This window comes from Tachypleus tridentatus, chromosome 10 (assembly GCF_004210375.1).
Source record: "Tachypleus tridentatus isolate NWPU-2018 chromosome 10, ASM421037v1, whole genome shotgun sequence".
Lineage (NCBI taxonomy): Eukaryota > Metazoa > Arthropoda > Merostomata > Xiphosura > Limulidae > Tachypleus > Tachypleus tridentatus.
The window spans coordinates 121,048,608-121,071,038 of record NC_134834.1 but is presented as its reverse complement, the minus strand read 5'-3'; the positions used below and the strand labels follow the sequence as shown (position 1 = coordinate 121,071,038).

At 34.9% G+C, this 22,431-nt stretch overlaps 1 protein-coding gene across 1 annotated transcript in view; it reads left to right on the top strand.

Moving 5' to 3' along the window:
• The window catches only part of LOC143230207 (periodic tryptophan protein 2 homolog), a 32,079-nt gene extending 10,494 nt beyond the window's left edge, over positions 1-21,585 (top strand). Inside the window, exons 2-9 of the mRNA XM_076463341.1 lie at positions 4,161-4,273; positions 12,258-12,352; positions 12,690-12,789; positions 13,941-14,087; positions 16,113-16,248; positions 20,415-20,564; positions 20,780-20,840; positions 21,446-21,585. Of these exons, the coding sequence (XP_076319456.1) occupies positions 4,161-4,273; positions 12,258-12,352; positions 12,690-12,789; positions 13,941-14,087; positions 16,113-16,248; positions 20,415-20,480 (657 nt within the window). The 3' untranslated portion in view covers positions 20,481-20,564; positions 20,780-20,840; positions 21,446-21,585. The remainder of the gene's footprint in view (positions 1-4,160; positions 4,274-12,257; positions 12,353-12,689; positions 12,790-13,940; positions 14,088-16,112; positions 16,249-20,414; positions 20,565-20,779; positions 20,841-21,445) is intronic.
• The last annotated feature ends 846 nt before the right edge of the window (positions 21,586-22,431 follow it).

Sequence of the window (22,431 nt, the reverse complement as noted above, 5' to 3'; positions counted from 1 at the left end):
TTTATCCCCCAAACCTTGGTAGCTGGGGAGAGTGACTCCTTCTTTTAGCCAATTTTACTTCCTTCCATTTTCCACCTTTATCTTTGATTTATCTAGATAGATTTCTGTGTCCTGTACATGCTTGTCCATTTAATATTGCCTGCATGGCTTCCATCCATGGTGCTTGTTCCCGCCTTTTTCCCCTTTGGCAATCATCCTCTGTTTTTGATCTTTTTCCTTCCACCCTCACCAGTTGGATTTGGCTTTTCATTTCATTGGCTTATTCCTCTCATTTGTCATCCTTCTGTACTTTGTTCCAGGTGTCTTCTCATCAAATTTGACACCATACCTTTCTTCTGGCATCTTATCTTCATTGTCCACTTGAGGAACTTCTTAAGTTGAGCATGTGGACTATTATGAAGATGTTTGTCTCTAACTATTTGTATAAGATAACAGTTTTTTTGTCTTCAGACTATTGGATTCTGCTCTGTGATGAGTGGTGTATGACCAGATATTCTTTAACCTTTAAAATCCACTCATTCAGCCATGTCAACATGCTTATTATATTCCATGGCCATACAATGCTCACTGTTGAGATGTTGTGTTCCATAAGATTCCTCACAATGAAACTGTTTCATAAATATGCTCATTCAAGACCATACCACCCATGGACTACATGAGTAAAGCAGACAATGATAACTTCCCATTCCTACCATGTCTTGTATTGAATAAATTAGTATTGTCTGCTTTTAAAAATAGGATTTTGGGGTCACCCATTGCACTATCTCAGGTGTTCCATCTGGTCTTTCTCTGTCCTGTTTTACTATCTTGGGTGTTGGTATTCCCTCTGGTCTTTCTCTGTCCTGTTTTACCATCTCAGGTGTTGGTATTCCTTCTGGTCTTTCTCTGTCCTGTTTTACCATCTCAGGTGTTGGTATTCCCTCTGGTCTTTCTCTGTCCTGTTTTACCATCTCAGGTGTTGGTATTCCCTCTGGTCTTTCTCTGTCCTGTTTTACCATCTCAGGTGTTGGTATTCCCTCTGGTCTTTCTCTGTCCTGTTTTACCATCTCAGATGTTGGTATTCCCTCTGGTCTTTCTCTGTCCTGTTTTACCATCTCAGATGTTGGTATTCCCTCTGGTCTTTCTCTGTCCTGTTTTACCATATCAGGTGTTGGTATTCCCTCTGGTCTTTCTCTGTCCTGTTTTACCATCTCAGATGTTGGTATTCCCTCTGGTCTTTCTCTGTCCTGTTTTACCATCTCAGGTGTTGGTATTCCCTCTGGTCTTTTCTCTGTCCTGTTTTATTATCTCAGGAGTTGGTATTCCTCTGGTCTTTCTCTGTCCTGTTTTACCATATCAGGTGTTGGTATTCTCTCTGGTCTTTCTCTGTCCTGTTTTACCATCTCAGGTGTTGGTATTCCCTCTGGTCTTTCTCTGTCCTGTTTTATTATCTCAGGAGTTGGTATTCCCTCTGGTCTTTCTCTGTCCTGTTTTACTATCTCAGGTGTTGGTGTTCCGTCTGGTCTTTCTCTGTCCTGTTTTACTATCTCAGGTGTTGTTATTCCCTCTGGTCTTTCTCTGTCCTGTTTTACTATCTCAGGTGTTGGTATTCTCTCTGGTCTTTCTCTGTCCTGTTTTACTATCTCAGGTGTTGTTATTCCCTCTGGTCTTTCTCTGTCCTGTTTTACTATCTCAGGTGTTGTTATTCCCTCTGGTCTTTCTCTGTCCTGTTTTACTATCTCAGGTGTTGTTATTCCCTCTGGTCTTTCTCTGTCCTGTTTTACCATCTCAGATGTTGGTATTCCCTCTGGTCTTTCTCTGTCCTGTTTTACCATCTCAGGTGTTGGTATTCCCTCTGGTCTTTCTCTGTCCTGTTTTATTATCTCAGGAGTTGGTGTTCCATCTGGTCTTTCTCTGTCCTGTTTTACTATCTTGGGTGTTGGTATTCCCTCTGGTCTTTCTCTGTCCTGTTTTACCATCTCAGGTGTTGGTATTCCTTCTGGTCTTTCTCTGTCCTGTTTTACCATCTCAGGTGTTGGTATTCCCTCTGGTCTTTCTCTGTCCTGTTTTACCATCTCAGGTGTTGGTATTCCCTCTGGTCTTTCTCTGTCCTGTTTTACCATCTCAGGTGTTGGTATTCCCTCTGGTCTTTCTCTGTCCTGTTTTACCATCTCAGATGTTGGTATTCCCTCTGGTCTTTCTCTGTCCTGTTTTACCATATCAGGTGTTGGTATTCCCTCTGGTCTTTCTCTGTCCTGTTTTACCATCTCAGATGTTGGTATTCCCTCTGGTCTTTCTCTGTCCTGTTTTACCATCTCAGATGTTGGTATTCCCTCTGGTCTTTCTCTGTCCTGTTTTACCATCTCAGGTGTTGGTATTCCCTCTGGTCTTTCTCTGTCCTGTTTTATTATCTCAGGAGTTGGTATTCCCTCTGGTCTTTCTCTGTCCTGTTTTACCATATCAGGTGTTGGTATTCCCTCTGGTCTTTCTCTGTCCTGTTTTACCATCTCAGGTGTTGGTATTCCCTCTGGTCTTTCTCTGTCCTGTTTTATTATCTCAGGAGTTGGTATTCCCTCTGGTCTTTCTCTGTCCTGTTTTACTATCTCAGGTGTTGGTGTTCCGTCTGGTCTTTCTCTGTCCTGTTTTACTATCTCAGGTGTTGTTATTCCCTCTGGTCTTTCTCTGTCCTGTTTTACTATCTCAGGTGTTGGTATTCTCTCTGGTCTTTCTCTGTCCTGTTTTACTATCTCAGGTGTTGTTATTCCCTCTGGTCTTTCTCTGTCCTGTTTTACTATCTCAGGTGTTGTTATTCCCTCTGGTCTTTCTCTGTCCTGTTTTACTATCTCAGGTGTTGTTATTCCCTCTGGTCTTTCTCTGTCATGTTTTACTATCTCAGGTGTTGGTATTCCCTCTGGTCTTTCTCTGTCCTGTTTTACTATCTCAGGTGTTGGTATTCCCTCTGGTCTTTCTCTGTCCTGTTTTACTATCTCAGGTGTTGGTATTCCCTCTGGTCTTTCTCTGTCCTGTTTTACTCCTTTTCTTCTAGTGGAGTATGTCAAACAAAGTAACTCCTACGTTATTTAAATGAAACCACTGACAAATCTGCTTGTCATTACATACTAACCTGAGCTTCATGTTCAGCCTGAGTGACATATTTAGTCTTAGTTTAGTCTTGGTAGTATTCTGAACACTAATTATGGTCCTTCATTCATGATACATCTATCAATGGAGCACTTAATGTAATAAAACAGCTTTGGTGTTTGTTTAGCTATAAATCTAGAATAATATTTTTGAAAATATCTGAATACTTAAGTGTTTCCTAAAGACAGAAGTTCTCTGCTTCCTAAACCATTCATCCTGGTATAAATCTTTTTGTTGTGATGGATTGTCACTGAAGTTTTAAATAAAACTTGCACTTTTAGTGTGTGTGCGCATGACTAGTAATATCAAATGCATTTTAAAGATTTGTATTGGGAGCAATTTGGAACTTAAACTGTTACACAAACTTTTCTCCTCTTTCTTTTGTACATTAATATAGAACAAAATATAAATTATGTTAAACACCTGTTTTGTTTCTGCTGAACTAACATAAAAGTGGCAGTATGTAGATACTTTAACTATTGTAAGTTATTTTTACAGCAAATCGTTAATGACAGCATTGTATTGATTAGGCTTAAGTTCTTTTGACCAGTGATATATTTTTTTTTAACCTAATTTAAGCCAAACATCTTAATTTTACTTTCTACTTGGACCTTAAATTTATCATTTAGTTTATAAAATTGTACAATCTCTTAAGGCTTAGTTTTAGTTGATTTTGATGTAATACAGTGTTTTCTGATCTGGTTTTTCATGAAGAAGTCTTGCACATAGAATGAAAAGTTACCCATGAGAATTTGCTACTTGGTGAATGAGCTTCCAAGTTTTGTCAATTTGCATTGGCTGCCCACAGATTTCTAGCTCCAAGTATAACTGTCAGTTGTTATAATAAGTTACAATCTATTTCATGAGTGTGTGGAGAACTAAAATGATTAACTCTGAAAGGATTGAGTAAATTATATGTATTACAACATAACTTATCCATTTTTAGTTTAAATTATTAGAGAAGTAAGTGGGATTAGGAAAAACAATTTTAGTATTTATAAGAAATTCATTGAATAAACTTTTTAATACTTCTGTTTCAGTTTTCCAATCTTCTGGGGACTGTTTATCGTAAAGGAAACATTTTGTTTTCTCCGGATGGAAACAGTGTTATTAGTCCAGTTGGAAACAGAATTACAATTTTTGATCTCAAGAAGTAAGTTTATTATAGAATAAACATTTCAGTTGATTTTGAAAATTGTAGGTTGTAGTTTTCAGAAAGCCAATTTTGAGCCCATTAAACAAGATTTATCGTAAGTGAATTGGAACAATGAGTTAAAACATGATGTAGGAAAGATATGTGAAAATTTTAAATATAAAGTTATCTCTAATTAAAGATACATATACTCCTAAAACACCAAAGGGATAACAAAGAAGATCAAACTTAACTGGCTTACTTGTCTTTGGAGACATAACAGAAGAAGCTAGAGGTATGAGCTCCACTGAGTGCATACCTCTGCCACGCAGCTTTGATTATATTTTTCTCTCATAAAGATATGGAAATGTATTTGTATGTTTGTCACTATCAATGGACACAGACTGTTTTTGGCAAAGTAATGAGGAATAGCATTCTTTGTAGATCCATTAAGTGAAAATTTGGTTCCATGTTACCAGATAGGGATTTTTATATAATTGCTGTGACCTTGATACTCCATAAACTAATAACTTATAAATTTTGTCATAGTCCAATTGTAAACTACCTTTCATCCAAATCCATTTAGCTGATTTTGAGAAATCTTACTGACAAAAACACCCAATGGGGTGAGAACATAACCTTCATCCACCTCTTTTGGTGGAGGTAGTTAGGGATAAATGCCCTAAGGTTAAGATGTTTAAATTGAAATGTAGGATAGAGATTTGGTTTAAAAATAAATTAGAAAGTTCAAAATGGCTTATGAGAAACAGGCAGCTGATAATTTTGACACACTAATGATATCATAACTATGCTATAGGTTAGATGCTTTTAAAGAATTTTGCAATTCACTGTTACAAATCTTCATTAAAAGATATTTATTAAAAGATATTTGATGTATTTTCTAATCAGAAAAATTTGAAATTATAACTATATATATATATATCATCAAACAAACCATTTTGTAAGTTTCTACCTCTAATTAGGGCAAAATTTGATCCTTCAAAATGTAATATTAAAGTTTATTTTTCTGACTTCTCCTCCAACAGTTCAGACAAACTAACCAAAGGTAGACTTATTAATATTAGGTATTCAGTTGTGATCGTCTGTAGTAGTTTAATGTTTCTCTGAGAACAAATCACAAGTGAACAACAAAATACAAGACCCGTGTTTTGTTTTGTTTTTTCATATTCTAAGTATGTGAGTATGTACATCTCTTTATGTAGTGAAACATATTTACCTGGCTAAAAGTCCACTTCCTTCAACTTTTCATACATTTTAGAATTCCAGAACATTTATCATGCGTGCCATTTTTCCGCTGACACGAGGATTTCCGCAGTTTTCAAACAGCCAACGATCACCCACGAGATTTGTGTAAATTTGAGGAGAAAATATGAGCGATTTGGGGGCCGGGTAGGTGGTTTTTGAGGAGAAATCGTATTTTTTCAATGTTTATTGCAGAAAAAAAAAAACTCTGACCGCCATCTTGGAGGCAGTCTCGTTTCATCTCGTTGCAGGTCTCGTGGTCCGGTATCGTGTGCATACCAGACGATAAAATATTCTCTACGCTCCAAAGAAACAACAGCAATTGAAATGTTTAAAAGGAAAGATGTTCATTTTGATCCTGTAGACAAGAGAATGTGTAAGGACATTAGATCAGCAGCTTCAAAGTATACCTCAAAGCTGAGGGAGAATCAGAAGAAAAGGACAGAAAGGCTTGAGGCCTATGGTTCTGTGAAATCTGGCCCAGCCACCTTGGCTAAAGAAAAAGTCCAGAAAGCCGCAGAGGCACACAGAGCTGCCCATTCAGAGAAGGAGAGAAAAAAAGCTCAGAAGTGAGCACTGGAAACCCTTGTTTCAAAAAAGAGGAAAGTAGCCAAGATTAATTAAAGGAAATTAAGTGATTTGAAATTTGACTGTAATTTATGCAGCAGAGCAGAAGTTGATATCAGTGACTGAAAAACATTTTATTATTATCTGCAGCATACAGTGCCAGTGGTTTATTTTGAAGCATATCATTAATTTTATTTTGAAGCAATGTCAAAGCTTTCCTTGATTTACTGTTTCAGTTTGTATTGTGAAAGAATGAAATATATACTGATATTGAGGTACCAGTAATTTACTGACAAGATTGTATAGATGAACAAGTTTTACTGTTGGTAGTCATGTAGAGTAATTTTAAGTAATTTGAAATTTTAATGGAATACATGCAGCAGAGCAGTAGTTGTTGATGTCAGTGACTGTACAAAATTTCATTTCTGAGGCATATCACTGATATCAGTAGTTTAATATTGAACCATATCAGTAGTTGAATTTTTAAGCAATGTCATAGTTTTCCTTGATATGCTGTTTTAGTTTGTATTGTCAATTTGTGAAAGAATGGAAAATTCACTGACATTAAGGTACCAGTAGTATAATGACAAGATTGCATAGATGAACAATTTGAACTGTAGGTAGTCATGATTATTCAAAAGAGTAATTTTATGTGATTTGAAAATTGTATGGAATATATGCAGCAGAGAAGTAGTTATTGGCAATGACTGTAAAACATTTAATTGGCAGCATACCAGTAGTTGATGATGATGATGTTATTGATGACAAAAAGGATAATAATGAAATGATTTGTATTTGAAATATTTACTGAGTTATTTTGGCTTCATTAACTCATATTACTAATATATTTTGATTTAGAAAAACATTAAACTGAATAAATAGCAAATAAACAATCTTAAATTTCATTTATTTACTTTTTATTTTATTTGTTAATTTTAGATATTTTGATATATCTTCTAAAAAATGAATGCAAATTAAAAGAATAAATCAATCTGCTAAAAACTGTAAATGAAAGTTATGCCCCCGGACACCCCTAGTCAGGCACCACTGCGCCGCACTGTGCCGCCTCTGGTGCCAAGCTATATACCTTTTCCTCTTTTTTTCATAAATGTCATTGGCATGCCTGATTTATATCAGTGGTATCAGTTCTTATCAAACTTTTAATTTTAACAAAAAATTCAAATACCTTACTGTATAAGTAAGTATTCTGTTTATTTATGATAGAATCAGCAACAAAGGTTCAAAAATCACTTCTGATAGAAACCTTTTGAAACGTATTTACCAGCTGCTGACACTGCAGCTATTTCTCAAACTCCAGAGTTTCTACTGAAATGTTTCAGTCAAATTCTAATTTATAAATTTGTTACCAACTTCAGTGCACCCTCTGTCTAGGTACTGTATATAAGCACCTCCTCCCGATCTTCAGTGCACCCTCTGTCTAGGTACTGTATATAAGCACCTCGTCCCGATCTTCAGTGCACCCTCTGTCTAGGTACTGTATATAAGCACCTCGTCCCGATCTTCAGTGCACCCTCTGTCTAGGTACTGTATATAAGCACCTCGTCCCAATCTTCAGTGCACCCTCTGTCTAGGTACTGTATATAAGCACCTCGTCCCGATCTTCAGTGCACCCTCTGTCTAGGTACTGTATATAAGCACCTCATTCCGATCTTCAGTGCACCCTCTGTCTAGGTACTGTATATAAGCACCTCATTCCGATCTTCAGTGCACCCTCTGTCTAGGTACTGTATATAAGCACCTCTTCCCAATAATGTAATAACATTTTCTCAGTGAGGCATTCGGCACAGGTTTCTACCAATAGACATCCTGTGATTATTTTATATTTTCGTTCATTTCGTCAGTTTTATTTTATAATTATACATTATTTAACAACAACAAAACATTACCGATGTGTATGAGTTTCCAATTTAATGTTTTTCTACAGAGCAGACATCTTTCCTACCACCTCGCATTTTCTTGTTTCTTCTTTCGCTATCTTGGCCTTAAAAGAAAATCATTTTGAGCAGCTACATCCAGCCTCTTTTCTTTAGTTGGTTACTAGAGAGTTTGTGAGGTTTGGGGTTTCTCTCCTATTGTATTTGACTCTACTCCTTTGTTGGCAGAAAGGACAGCAAGCCTACTTTTCCTGATATTGCTGTTCAAGCTGGGAAATGTTTCTGCTCAGTTCCATACCTATGCCTTGCACTCCATTTTTATTGGATCAGCATACTTTGACTTATCACTGCTAAGAGTACTCATTTAGATTCTCAACAGGCAGACCCCCTTTTGGACCTGTGGGTGTCTAGATTTGAACTTGTGATGATGTTAAACAGATCAGTTTCCTCATATTTGTCTGATGACTGTCCTGGGGTATTTATCTTGAAGATGAGTTGGGGATTTTGCTGATTTTCGTTCTAGAGCCACAAAAGTGGGCTTCCCTATGAAATTGGAGAAAGCTTTTTTTGTCACCAATGCAATATCTCTTTCATTTAGTCATGGTTTTCAACACTCTCAGGCTTCAGACCATAGAAAATGCCATCAGGCTTTTACTCCTGTCTCCTCCTCCTACTGCAGGGACGATTCTCTCTCTCTTGTGGATGTGTACATCCCTCTAACCTGTCTTTCCTTTGGAAGAGCACGTATGAGGTCCCTTCAGTGGTTACTGCATGACCAGTGGATCCTGCATCCAATTCTTTGGAACATCCTGTCTCCTTACTCAGAAGCAATATTATTGATTGTAAATGGTGGTTGGATCAGAGGAACACTACTCTTGAGGTACCTATTCCATCATCTCATTCCAAGATTTAACTGTTCATAGATGGATCTCTTCAGGGATGGGGAGCTTATTGTTGAGGTCAGGAGTTCCAGGGTACTTGGACAGAATACAAGTCTTCTCATATCAGTGTTTTCAAACTTCTTACGGTACATCAGGTAATGGTTCAAGGTCTGTCTCTTTTGAAGGGAAAAAATTGTCCTGATACATTCTGACAACTTCATGGTTGTGTCTCAGATTTCTCGTCAACGAGGCACACATTTTCAAGACCTCTGTTTCCATACCATGGATCTTTTCTACTGGGCTTATTGCCATAATATCAGTCTTTTAGCACATCATGTTCTAGAAGTGATGAATTTAATTACAGATCACTTATTTTAATCCAATCACATTCTTCCAACAGAACTGATTCTACATCATGAGATTTCTCAATAGATTTGCTCTCAGTTTGGGTTTCCAGCAACAGATGCCTTTGCAAATCATTGGAATTTTTAACTGCAGCTATTTTGGTCTCCAGTATGTCATCCTCAAGCATTGGCAGTAGATGCACTCAGTCAGGATTGGACAGATTCACATTTATGTGCCTTTCCCCTAATTAGGTTATTACCCTGGGTTCTGACTATGGTTCATTATATTCCCTATGAAAATCTCTTGGTTATATCTTATTGGCCAAGTGTGGTTCCTGCTTCTTCAGTATCATCAAGAATGTCCACCTCTACCTCTTCTACATTGAAAGTCTCTAATGAAACAATCTCAATCAGACATTCTCCATCCAGATGTTTGGGAAATCAATCTTCATGCTTGGAAGTTATGTAGCCCTTTACTTGACATAAGGATTTAACTACTGAGGTTTTTGTGTATTTAACAAAATCTCTCTGTAAACCAACCACAATCACTTATCAAAGGAAATGGATAATTTATCATTAGTGGTGTATTAAAAAGAATTTAAATTCTCTTCATCCAGATCTATCTTTCATATTCTGTTTTCTACCTTGGGTATTTGGAAAGGTTTTTGAATCCTCAGCTCTGTCAGGTCTACTGAAATCCTTTCATATTATTCAACTCAAATGATCTTTTTATTTAATGTTTTATGTACATTTGATCATCTTCATTTTTTATTTTTTGAACCCTCTGCTTTGTTTCCTGTAATTCACCTTTCAGTTACATTGCAATTTTTGTTGTTGTTGGTTTGTGGACATCGTCAGTTGGAGTTGTTTGCAATCCATGTATGTTGGGCTCTTTATCATTCCATATATTTCCTGTTGACCCTGATAAGTCTTTTCTTTCCAAGACTCTGGCAGTCAGGAAGAGGAGAGATCCTTGTCAACAATCCATTTGCTAGCCATTTCTCACCTTTATGAGCCACTCCAATCCTGATTGTTTGTTATGCCCTGTCAAGGCTCTGAGGTGTTATGGGGCTCATACTAACTCATTTTGAGGTTCTAGGAACCAATTGTTATTTCATTGGGATCCTTCTATTTCCTGTGACTTATTTCCCATTATTTTTACAAGGTGGCTTTGTAAATTGAATCACAAGGCCTATAATGGATTATCATTACAGAAGAGGAATCTTTAGGAATTGCATCTTGCCATATCTCCATATCGTTAGCTGCCCAGATGAACTACCCTCTGAAAGACATTGTGTAGGCTGATATGTGGACTACTTCTAATACTTACATGATCTGAAACTTTCCTCTTGTGAAGATTTTTGACTACCCCTTGTAGCTATTTGGACCACATCTGTTTGACTTTAACCACAGATGAGTGTTTTCGTCAGTCATGTACACTTTTACTTTCAGGGTCTCTCTATTTTTCACTGAATCCCACTATATGGTATCTACTACTCAGATAGTTATGCTTTTTCTTCTCAATTTTACAGTAGTAACCACTTTTACTGTAATTAATACTGGTTGCAGCAGTCTTTTTCAAAATGAGGTATGCCATAAAACCATCTAGGCACCTAAGAGGTGATGTTAGCTTATTATAAACTACCTCTCATGAATAATCGTGAGTATAGCTAAAGGGAATCCTGCCCATCCTTGCCAGTCTCTAGTTGAATAAATTGGAATTGCTTGATTTTTAAAGTGGTAGGGAACTTGGTTCACCTGTTGCATAGCTTTGAAAGTAATACTTACCTCTGTTGACACTGTTTCACTGTATCTCCCCACTAAAAGCTGGTTTATATCTTGATAAAGTGATTACATTGTTGGGACAAGGTGCTTATATTACCGTACTTAGATAGAGGGTGCGTAGAAGTTGGTGGAGAAATTTGAATTTGAGTGGGGTAAAAAAGACTGAAGCAAGCATTCTCAATGCTTAGATGGGCAAAGAGTAGAAACTCTGGAGTTTGAGAAATAGCAACAGAGATAAATATTATTGGAAATACATTTTCAGTTTAGGAAAATGTCCACTTATCACAACCATCTGATTTATATAACAAAGTGTCATTTGTAGTATAAAAATCTTTATAAACAAGTGTTTGTGTGAAACCATCTGAAGCCAAAGATGTGAACCACATTGGCCTCATTAAAAAAGTGGGGGATTTTGAAAATAGTCTATAGTTGTTCTATATGAAAATAGTCTATAGTTGTTCTATATGAAAATAGTCTATAGTTGTTCAGATCTCTCCTTACTATTTCTTTTTTTTCAAGCACTGTTTTTCTTGTAATTTTGCAAAGATATTTGTTAGAGCACACACAAACTTTCCACTGATTGTTAATCTAATCAGTCTCGGGAATTTCATCCTCTATGAAGTTCCAAAGTTTTTCAAGACAGTTTTCTCAAAAACTAATTTAGAAATTCTTTATGTGCTGGACCAGTCATTAATGTCATCTTATCATTCTGCAATAAAAGTAGAAGTACAAGCAAGATTATAGTGTTTTTTGTGTTTATTTTAATTGTAATAATTGGACTTCCAATATAACAATGAAATATTGGATTTTATGAAGTGAATATTTGTTTCTGAATGCATCACAACACTAAGAGTGGAAGGAACTGTGTAAAGCTTTAAATTTTCTTTCAGTTTTTAAAATTCCATTTCTTAGTTTCTGACATAATTTTGGATCTTAAATCAACTAAGTTTGTTCTCAAATCAAAAATCAGAAACTCATTACACATTTTATGTTCAGCAAACAAGAGAGCACTAATTAATCTTTGAACATTTTATGATGGGAATAGAGAAATCACAAAAAGGAAATGCATTTAATATTTGTCTTTTTTTTTCACATTCTGGATGGCATGGAGATTTCACTTATAAAACCTCACTTCACAATTAAGTCTAATGTTTATACTTGTGAGTTCATATTGACATAAAAAGGGAAACTATTAGGTTCTGTTTGGTCTTTCATAAACTGCATTAATGTAAACTGCTATGTTTCTTCATAATGGTTGTTAATTTTATAGCAACAAGTCTGAAACTTTGCCGATTGAAAGCAGATACAACTTTACATCCATCGCTTTGGCACCAAATGGCTGTATTCTTATTGCTGTGAATGAAGGTACCCAAACTCTAGCTGTGTTATATTATCGTAATTACATTAATTTATTGTTAAAATTGTTGAAACTATAAAACCTGTTGCAGGATTTTATTATTATAATCCAAGTAACTAAAGAAACTATTGCATTAGTTAGCTGTTAAAGTGAACTATAAAAACTGTAGAATTGTATACTTCAAGCAATTTCTAACAGATAGTAAGTCTTTAATATAAAAGCTACAACAACAGAACTGTTTACAGTATTTTGTGGCACAATGCCACTTTTCAAACAAATTTTATATTATGAAAATAACATACTTTTCACAATAAAGTATTTCTTTTATGAATGTTTTTGTTTTAGCTGGTGAGGCCTCACTGTGTAGTTTGATCAGTAAAACTGTTCTTCACCAGCATAACTTCAGAAGGCCTATCAAAGACATTCAGTTTAGTCCCAATGGAAGGTGAGTTTGTTGTTGAAATAAGTATGTTGTCAAAATTGTTTCTAGTAACTGTGTCTGATTGACACACTCGGATAAACCTTCTTTACATTTAAATGTTTGTCTTCTACTTGCTTCACTTAAAAATGTGACATGAAAGGTAACTTCAGAAAGTTCATTTCACAGTAATTCAATAATAGTAACAACAGTAAGGTGTTTTATATTTTACAATAACATTGAGATACTGTTGGTTTACTGACACTATTGAGTAGAGACAGCATTAAACATAACTAGTTCAAAAGTTCCTGATTCACAAATTTTTTTTTTATTTTTGTCACTCTGTTGTATTTACTTGTTTTAGTATTGTAATCATTTGAAAATGTATGTTTTCAATGAAATTTGTTCAGAACCACGTCACTCATTAACTGATTAATCATTTCATCATTCTGAAAAATAAAATCACTTTTATAAAATAAATGTACAAATAAATTCGGTATCATTGTATTTTATCTCAAGCATTATGGGACATCATGCAAGAAAATGTCACTCATCTGAAACTGATATTTATTTTAGTATTAAATAAATGTTGCTTTGCCTTGATGACAATTTCAAACAAGTATTATAAACATGGAACAGGTTATCTGTATTGTATATATAGAAATGATTACTCCCTTTGTATTACTGACTAAAAAGTTTGTTTATTACGTTTTTCTCACCAAAATTGAATGTTCTCCTGCACTTATGAATGTATTGTCATACTGTGTTTAACGAACAACAACACTTAAAAAGCCATGTAGTTGTAAAAAGTCTTAATATAAAATGACAAGAACACAAAACTGGAGTGCTCGGGTTATAGGATTATTATTATCTTATACATGTTATAAATGCATTCTGTGAGCTGAATTTAGGTTTACAGAGAACATCAGATTTACCATTATGTGTATATTAGGGTAATAAATAAAAACTTGAGAAAAGTTTATGTGTTGTGACGTTTCTAAAGTGTATATGATTTATCATTTCGTTTGTGTTTCATTCAATTTACTTGTCTTTGCTATAGTGACATTAGTTCATTTTTTAATTTAAGATCAGTTTCACAGCTCTGTTTATTTTATGAAATATTTGTTCTTGAATGTTTTTCCAAATAAATAATTCTTATATACAATCAACATTTTTAGGTTTTTTGCAGTAGCCAAAGAGAACAATGTTTTGGTGTACCAAGCCCCATGTTCCCACAGAAGAGTATACAACCCATTTGCTCTTGAACGGGTCTTTCATGCAGCCTATTCTGAGACTACTTGTATAGACTGGACTTCAGATTCAAGGTGTCATAGTTTTTATTAACTAATTCAGATTAAGTGCTTGATGTTCTTTGCAGAGAATGTTTTATTCCTCTTATGGTCTCAGGTCATTATTTTTTTAATGTTCTTTTTTTATTTTTCTGAAAGATATATGTTACTAGTGAATACAAACCTCTTAGTAAATATAATAGTAATTCTAACTTAGCTAAACAAGCCAGCTGTACTTTGATGTAATTAAATGAGCTGTATAAACGGGCTGTCATATTGTTGTATTTCACCTAGGTTAGTGGTATAAACGGGCTGTCATATTGTTGTATTTCACCTAGGTTAGTGGTATAAAGGGGCTGTCATATTGTTGTATTTCACCTAGGTTAGTGGTATAAATGGGCTGTCATATTGTTGTATTTCACCTAGGTTAGTGGTATAAAGGGGCTGTCATATTGTTGTATTTCACCTAGGTTAGTGGTATAAACGGGCTGTCATATTGTTGTATTTCACCTAGGTTAGTGGTATAAATGGGCTGTCATATTGTTGTATTTCACCTAGGTTAGTGGTATAAAGGGGCTGTCATTGTTGTATTTCACCACCTCAGGTTAGTGGTATAAACGGGCTGTCATATTGTTGTATTTCACCTAGGTTAGTGGTATAAAGGGGCTGTCATATTGTTGTATTTCACCTAGGTTAGTGGTATAAACGGGCTGTCATATTGTTGTATTTCACCTAGGTTAGTGGTATAAAGGGGCTGTCATATTGTTGTATTTCACCTAGGTTAGTGGTATAAATGGGCTGTCATATTGTTGTATTTCACCTAGGTTAGTGGTATAAAGGGGCTGTCATATTGTTGTATTTCACCTAGGTTAGTGGTATAAAGGGCTGTCATATTGTTGTATTTCACCTAGGTTAGTGGTATAAAGGGGCTGTCATATTGTTGTATTTCACCTAGGTTAGTGGTATAAAGGGGCTGTCATATTGTTGTATTTCACCTAGGTTAGTGGTATAAATGGGCTGTCATATTGTTGTATTTCACCTAGGTTAGTGGTATAAAGGGGCTGTCATATTGTTGTATTTCACCTAGGTTAGTGGTATAAAGGGGCTGTCATATTGTTGTATTTCACCTAGGTTAGTGGTATAAAGGGGCTGTCATATTGTTGTATTTCACCTAGGTTAGTGGTATAAATGGGCTGTCATATTGTTGTATTTCACCTAGGTTAGTGGTATAAATGGGCTGTCATATTGTTGTATTTCACCTAGGTTAGTGGTATAAAGGGGCTGTCATATTATTGTATTTCACCTAGGTTAGTGGTATAAAGGGGCTGTCATATTGTTGTATTTCACCTAGGTTAGTGGTATAAAGGGGCTGTCATATTGTTGTATTTCACCTAGGTTAGTGGTATAAAGGGGCTGTCATATTGTTGTATTTCACCTAGGTTAGTGGTATAAATGGGCTGTCATATTGTTGTATTTCACCTAGGTTAGTGGTATAAATGGGCTGTCATATTGTTGTATTTCACCTAGGTTAGTGGTATAAAGGGGCTGTCATATTGTTGTATTTCACCTAGGTTAGTGGTATAAAGGGGCTGTCATATTGTTGTATTTCACCTAGGTTAGTGGTATAAATGGGCTGTCATATTGTTGTATTTCACCTAGGTTAGTGGTATAAAGGGGCTGTCATATTGTTGTATTTCACCTAGGTTAGTGGTATAAACGGGCTGTCATTTTGTTTTATTTCACCTAGGTTAGTGGTATAAAGGGGCTGTCATATTGTTGTATTTCACCTAGGTTAGTGGTATAAGTTGGCTAGAGGGCCAGTTATTTAAACTAGTTGAAGAGTAGAAATGTTTTACCTAGATTAACAATACAAACTGTTTGAAGGGTTGGTGCATGCCATCTTGGTGAGCCCCAAAAACTGGTTAAAGAATTGTATTTTACCTGGATTAACCATGAAAGCTGACTGAAGAAAAAATACCATAGACCTTCACAAAAACCAGTATTTGTTTCTAACTGTGTTTAAAAATAAAATACCAATGTGTTTCATATTTTCATGTATAGGGTTATGGCTGTTGGAAGCAAGGATATGAGCACAAAAATCTGTGCTTTGGAAAGATTCTCCAACCTGTCTATATACACCCTTGGAAGTCACACTGGCAGCATTGTGGGCTGTTTCTTTGATGAAAATTCACTTGATGTATCCTTTCAGTTTTTGCTTAGTTTCATCAAAGACATCAAATAAATTTGATAACTGTTTCATTGTTTTTGTATATAGACATTTGTGTTATCCTGATTTTCATGATCATTACTGAAGGTCAGATGTTTATTTTATAACATAGAGTAGTCTTCTGTGAAATATATGTCATGGACATCCAGTAATACATCTTATGTATATGTCATGGACACCTAGTAATACATCTTATGTATATGTTGTGGACATCCAGTAATACATCTTGTGTTATATGTTGTGGGCACCTAGTAATACATCTTATTATATGTCGTGGACACCTAGTAATACATCTTATGTATATGTCGTGGACATCCAGTAATACATCTTGTGTTATATGTTGTGGGCACCTAGTAATACATCTTATTATATGTTGTGGGCACCTAGTAATACATCTTATTATATGTCGTGGACACCTAGTAATACATCTTATGTATATGTCGTGGACATCCAGTAATACATCTTATGTATATGTCGTGGACATCCAGTAATACATCTTATGTATATGTCGTGGACATCCAGTAATACATCTTGTGTTATATGTCGTGGACATCCAGTAATACATCTTGTGTTATATGTCGTGGACATCCAGTAATACATCTTGTGTTATATGTCGTGGACATCCAGTAATACATCTTGTGTTATATGTCGTGGACATCCAGTAATACATCTTGTGTTATATGTAGTGGACATCCAGTAATACATCTTGTATTATATGTCGTGGACATCCAGTAATACATCTTGTGTTATATGTCGTGGACATCCAGTAATACATCTTGTGTTATATGTCGTGGACATCCAGTAATACATCTTGTGTTATATGTCGTGGACATCCAGTAATACATCTTGTTTGAATCTAGAAACAGTATATTTTGCCATCACCTCTGAACCAGTTGATTTATTGTTGTTGTTGAGTGTATGTATGTTAATTTTGTGAATAGTTTAAATAACTCAGTGTTTTTTTACTTTTAGTTTTTATTGTACTGAATAGATAATAAGGATCAATTACTGATTGTTAATAAAATATTTTGTAATTTGGAAGCTTACAGTACAGAAAGTGGAAGGTTCTTCTGTACACTTGTCTCCAGGAGCAATTGGCAAACAAAGTTTCCAAACATTTTGTTTTGTTCACTTGTTGTTAGATTAAGGTTTGAGTAGTGTATCAGTATCTTTGAGTAGTGTATTAGTATCTAGTTATCTCACACTATTGTTCAGAGTTAGCATGGTCCTTTACAAACCATCAAGTGTTAATTGAAGGTTTGAGTGGTACATCAGTATCTAGGTATCACACACTATTGTCCAGAGTTAGCATGGTCCTTACAAACCATCAAGTGTTAACTGAAGGTTTGAATAGTGTATCAGTTTCTAGTTATCTCACGCTATTGTCCAGAGTTAGCATGGTCCTTTACAAATCATCAAGTGTTAACTGAAGGTTTGAATAGTACATCAGTATCTAGTTATCTCACACTATTGTCCAGAGTTAGCATGGTCTCTTACAAACCATCAAGTGTTAACTGAAGGTTTGAATAGTATATCAGTTTCTAGTTCTCACACTATTGTCCAGAGTTAGCATGGTCCTTTACAAACCATCAAGTGTTAATTGAAGGTTTGAGTGGTACATCAGTATCTAGGTATCACACACTATTGTCCATAGTTAGCATGGTCCTTTACAAACCATCAAGTGTTAACTAAAGGTTTGAATAGTACATCAGTATCTAGTTATCTCATACTATTGTCCAGAGTTAGCATGGTCCTTTACAAACCATCAAGTGTTAATTGAAGGTTTGAATAGTATATCAGTTTCTAGTTCTCACACTATTGTCCAGAGTTAGCATGGTCCTTTACAAACCATCAAGTGTTAACTGAAGGTTTGAATAGTACATCAGTATCTAGTTATCTCACACTGTTGTCCAGAGTTAGCATGGTCCTTTACAAACCATCAAGTGTTAACTGAAGGTTTGAATAGTACATCAGTATCTAGTTATCTCACACTATTGTCCAGAGTTAGCATGGTCCTTTACAAACCATCAAGTGTTAACTGAAGGTTTGAATAGTACATCAGTATCTAGTTATCTCATACTATTGTCCAGAGTTAGCATGGTCCTTTACAAACCATCAAGTGTTAACTGAAGGTTTGAATAGTACATCAGTATCTAGTTATCTCACACTATTGTCCAGAGTTAGCATGGTCCTTTACAAACCATCAAGTGTTAACTGAAGGTTTGAATAGTATATCAGTTTCTAGTTCTCACACTATTGTCCAGAGTTAGCATGGTCCTTTACAAACCATCAAGTGTTAATTGAAGGTTTGAGTGGTACATCAGTATCTAGGTATCACACTATTGTCCAGAGTTAGCATGGTCCTTTACAAACCATCAAGTGTTAATTGAAGGTTTGAGTGGTACATCAGTATCTAGGTATCACACACTATTGTCCATAGTTAGCATGGTCCTTTACAAACCATCAAGTGTTAACTGAAGGTTTGAATAGTACATCAGTATCTAGTTATCTCATACTATTGTCCAGAGTTAGCATGGTCCTTTACAAACCATCAAGTGTTAATTGAAGGTTTGAATAGTATATCAGTTTCTAGTTCTCACACTATTGTCCAGAGTTAGCATGGTCCTTTACAAACCATCAAGTGTTAACTGAAGGTTTGAATAGTACATCAGTATCTAGTTATCTCACACTGTTGTCCAGAGTTAGCATGGTCCTTTACAAACCATCAAGTGTTAACTGAAGGTTTGAATAGTACATCAGTATCTAGTTATCACACACTATTGTCCAGAGTTAGCATGGTCCTTTACAAACCATCAAGTGTTAACTGAAGGTTTGAATAGTACATCAGTATCTAGTTATCTCACACTATTGTCCAGAGTTAGCATGGTCCTTTACAAACCATCAAGTGTTAACTGAAGGTTTGAATAGTACATCAGTATCTAGGTATCACACACTGTTGTCCAGAGTTAGCATGGTCCTTTACAAACCATCAAGTGTTAACTGAAGGTTTGAATAGTACATCAGTATCTAGTTATCTCACACTATTGTCCAGAGTTAGCATGGTCCTTTACAAACCATCAAGTGTTAACTGAAGGTTTGAATAGTACATCAGTATCTAGTTATCTCACACTATTGTCCATAGTTAGCATGGTCCTTTACAAACCATCAAGTGTTAACTGAAGGTTTGAATAGTACATCAGTATCTAGTTATCTCACACTATTGTCCAGAGTTAGCATGGTCCTTTACAAACCATCAAGTGTTAACTGAAGGTTTGAATAGTACATCAGTATCTAGTTATCTCATACTATTGTCCAGAGTTAGCATGGTCCTTACAAACCATCAAGTGTTAATTGAAGGTTTGAATAGTATATCAGTTTCTAGTTCTCACACTATTGTCCAGAGTTAGCATGGTCCTTTACAAACCATCAAGTGTTAACTGAAGGTTTGAATGGTATATCAGTATCTAGGTATCACACACAATTGTCCAGACTTAAAATGGTCCTTTACAAACCACCAAGTGTTAACTGAAGGTTTGAATGGTATATCAGTATCTAGTTATCATACACTATTGTCCAGAGTTAGCATGGTCCTTTACAAACCATCAAGTGTTAATTGAAGGTTTGAGTAGTACATCAGTATCTAGGTATCGCACACTATTGTCCATAGTTAGCATGGTCCTTTACAAATCATCAAGTGTTAACTGAAGGTTTGAATAGTACATCAGTATCTAGTTATCTCATACTATTGTCCAGAGTTAGCATGGTCCTTTACAAACCATCAAGTGTTAACTGAAGGTTTGAATAGTACATCAGTATCTAGTTATCTCACACTATTGTCCAGAGTTAGCATGGTCCTTTACAAACCATCAAGTGTTAACTGAAGGTTTGAATAGTACATCAGTATCTAGTTATCTCACACTATTGTCCAGAGTTAGCATGGTCCTTTACAAACCATAAAGTGTTAACTGAAGGTTTGAATAGTATATCAGTATCTAGGTATCACACACAATTGTTCAGAGTTAAAATGGTCATTAACCAAACCATCAAGTGTTAATTGAAGGTTTGAATGGTATATCACTATCTAGGTATCATATACTATTGTCCAGAGTTAACATGGTCCTTTACCAAACGATCAGCTGTGCACAGTAAGCAGAAATGGACAGCTGTGTGTGTGGAATGTAGTGTTGATCTTGATGCATTAACACTTCCAACAGAACAAACAGAGCAACAACAAAAAGACTCTGATGATGAAGACAGTATGTCTGAAGCAAAGAAAAGAAAACTTGGTATTCCAGTTTTCTTTGTGTTCATTTTGATATAAGTTTACTGGAAAGTACGTTTTTACTATTTCTTATTATTAGATGTTTATGTTCCTTGCTTTGGTACATTTTTAAAAAAGTTGCATCATTTTAAAATTAAATGTTAATTGAATTTAACACTGGGTATCATTTTTTGTTGGTTTTTTTTTACATGTTTTACTGATTCTTGTTTCTCGTTTCAGACGAAGAAAAAGATGAAACAGATGACAAAACCAATAAAGTTTACTACAAACGTCGAGCCAAGTATGGTTTTTAATTATTTTTTACCAGTTTTGTGAACAACTTTAATGAATAAAACAAGGCTTGTATCATATGATAAATAAAATGGTAGTTTAATTTTTATTTCACCAGTTACTGAGAAATACCTTTTATTGGTATAAGTACTAACTAGTTTTTCTTTCTTGACTAATGACCATGTGTTTAGGCTGATTGTTTTGTGCCTGTATGGGTGATACAACTTGGTTTGTTTTGTTTACTGTGCCAAATAGGAAATTATCAGTAAGTATTTTTCTTCTGTGTGGATGTTTCATCTGCTCTATTCTTTCCAAAGACTTTAAATGAAACTTGAGGGTATGTAATTAATAAATTACTAGACTAATAAAAACATAGTTGTTATTGTATGGAAACTTTCTCCTTTATGTTGTTTTTACATAATTAATTTTCCTGATCAAACACTGCGGTTTATTGCAGAGAACAAAATCCTTTTTCTCAACTTGAATGAGAGGAATCAGTTGAACTGCTTGTTAAACACTAGTTACTTTTTATATTAAGTTTATTAAATCATTTAACAACCTATTATTTTTTTCTCTAACCCGAATGTTATATTTATGTATTTTGATTTTGTACAGAGTGTACTTGAAGGATTCTCTGAAAGCTGAAAGTTCAGTTATGCTGACATCTGCAGCTTACCACAGAAAGTCTCGTATTCTGGTAACTGGATTTTCAAATGGTTCTTTCTTGCTGCAGGAAATGCCAGACTGTATTTTGATACATTCTCTTTCGTAAGTATTATTTAGCTAAAGAGAACTTTAGTGGAAAAATAAGATTTGAATATACTTTTTGAAATGTATAAAATATTTTTCTCTTAAGTGAGTGAATGGAAGTGTCCTAAAACCAATGTTTATAAGCTTAACAATGCACACTTAGTATGTTGTTAATCCTTTTATAATTCATTTAACTTGATTCTCTATAGTACATACAATTACCATCAACATATTTCTGAAAATATAGCACACGATAAAGTAATATGTAAATTTTTTTTTAATACAATAGTTGACTTTTACTGGGTGTAACAATGCAATAACATTTAGTTATTTTAGAGTGTAGTATCTGGATTTAATTGTCAATAGGTTCAAATGGACCTAACTAGCAAACATTGCCACTAAAGTTTAACAGGTTCATTTTTTATCATGAATGCTAAAGTTTATAAGCTTGGTAAAAATGCTTTTTTGTAAATGGTATAAATTGTTTTCAAATGCACAGTAATGACCTTATTCTCTATTTTTCTCTTAAGAAGAGCTGTAGTAATGACATTATTATTCTATTTTTCTCTAAAGAAAAGCTGTAGTAATGGCCTTATTCTCTATTTCTCTCTTAAGAAAAGCTGTAGTAATGACCTTATTATTCTCTATTTTTCTCTTAAGAAGAGCTGTAGTAATGACCTTATTATTCTATTTTTCTCTTAAGAAAAGCTGTAGTAATGGCCTTGTTATTCTCTATTTTTCTCTTAAGAAAAGCTGTAGTAATGACCTTATTATTCTCTATTTTTCTCTTAAGAAAAGCTGTAGTAATGGCCTTGTTATTCTCTATTTTTCTCTTAAGAAAAGCTGTAGTA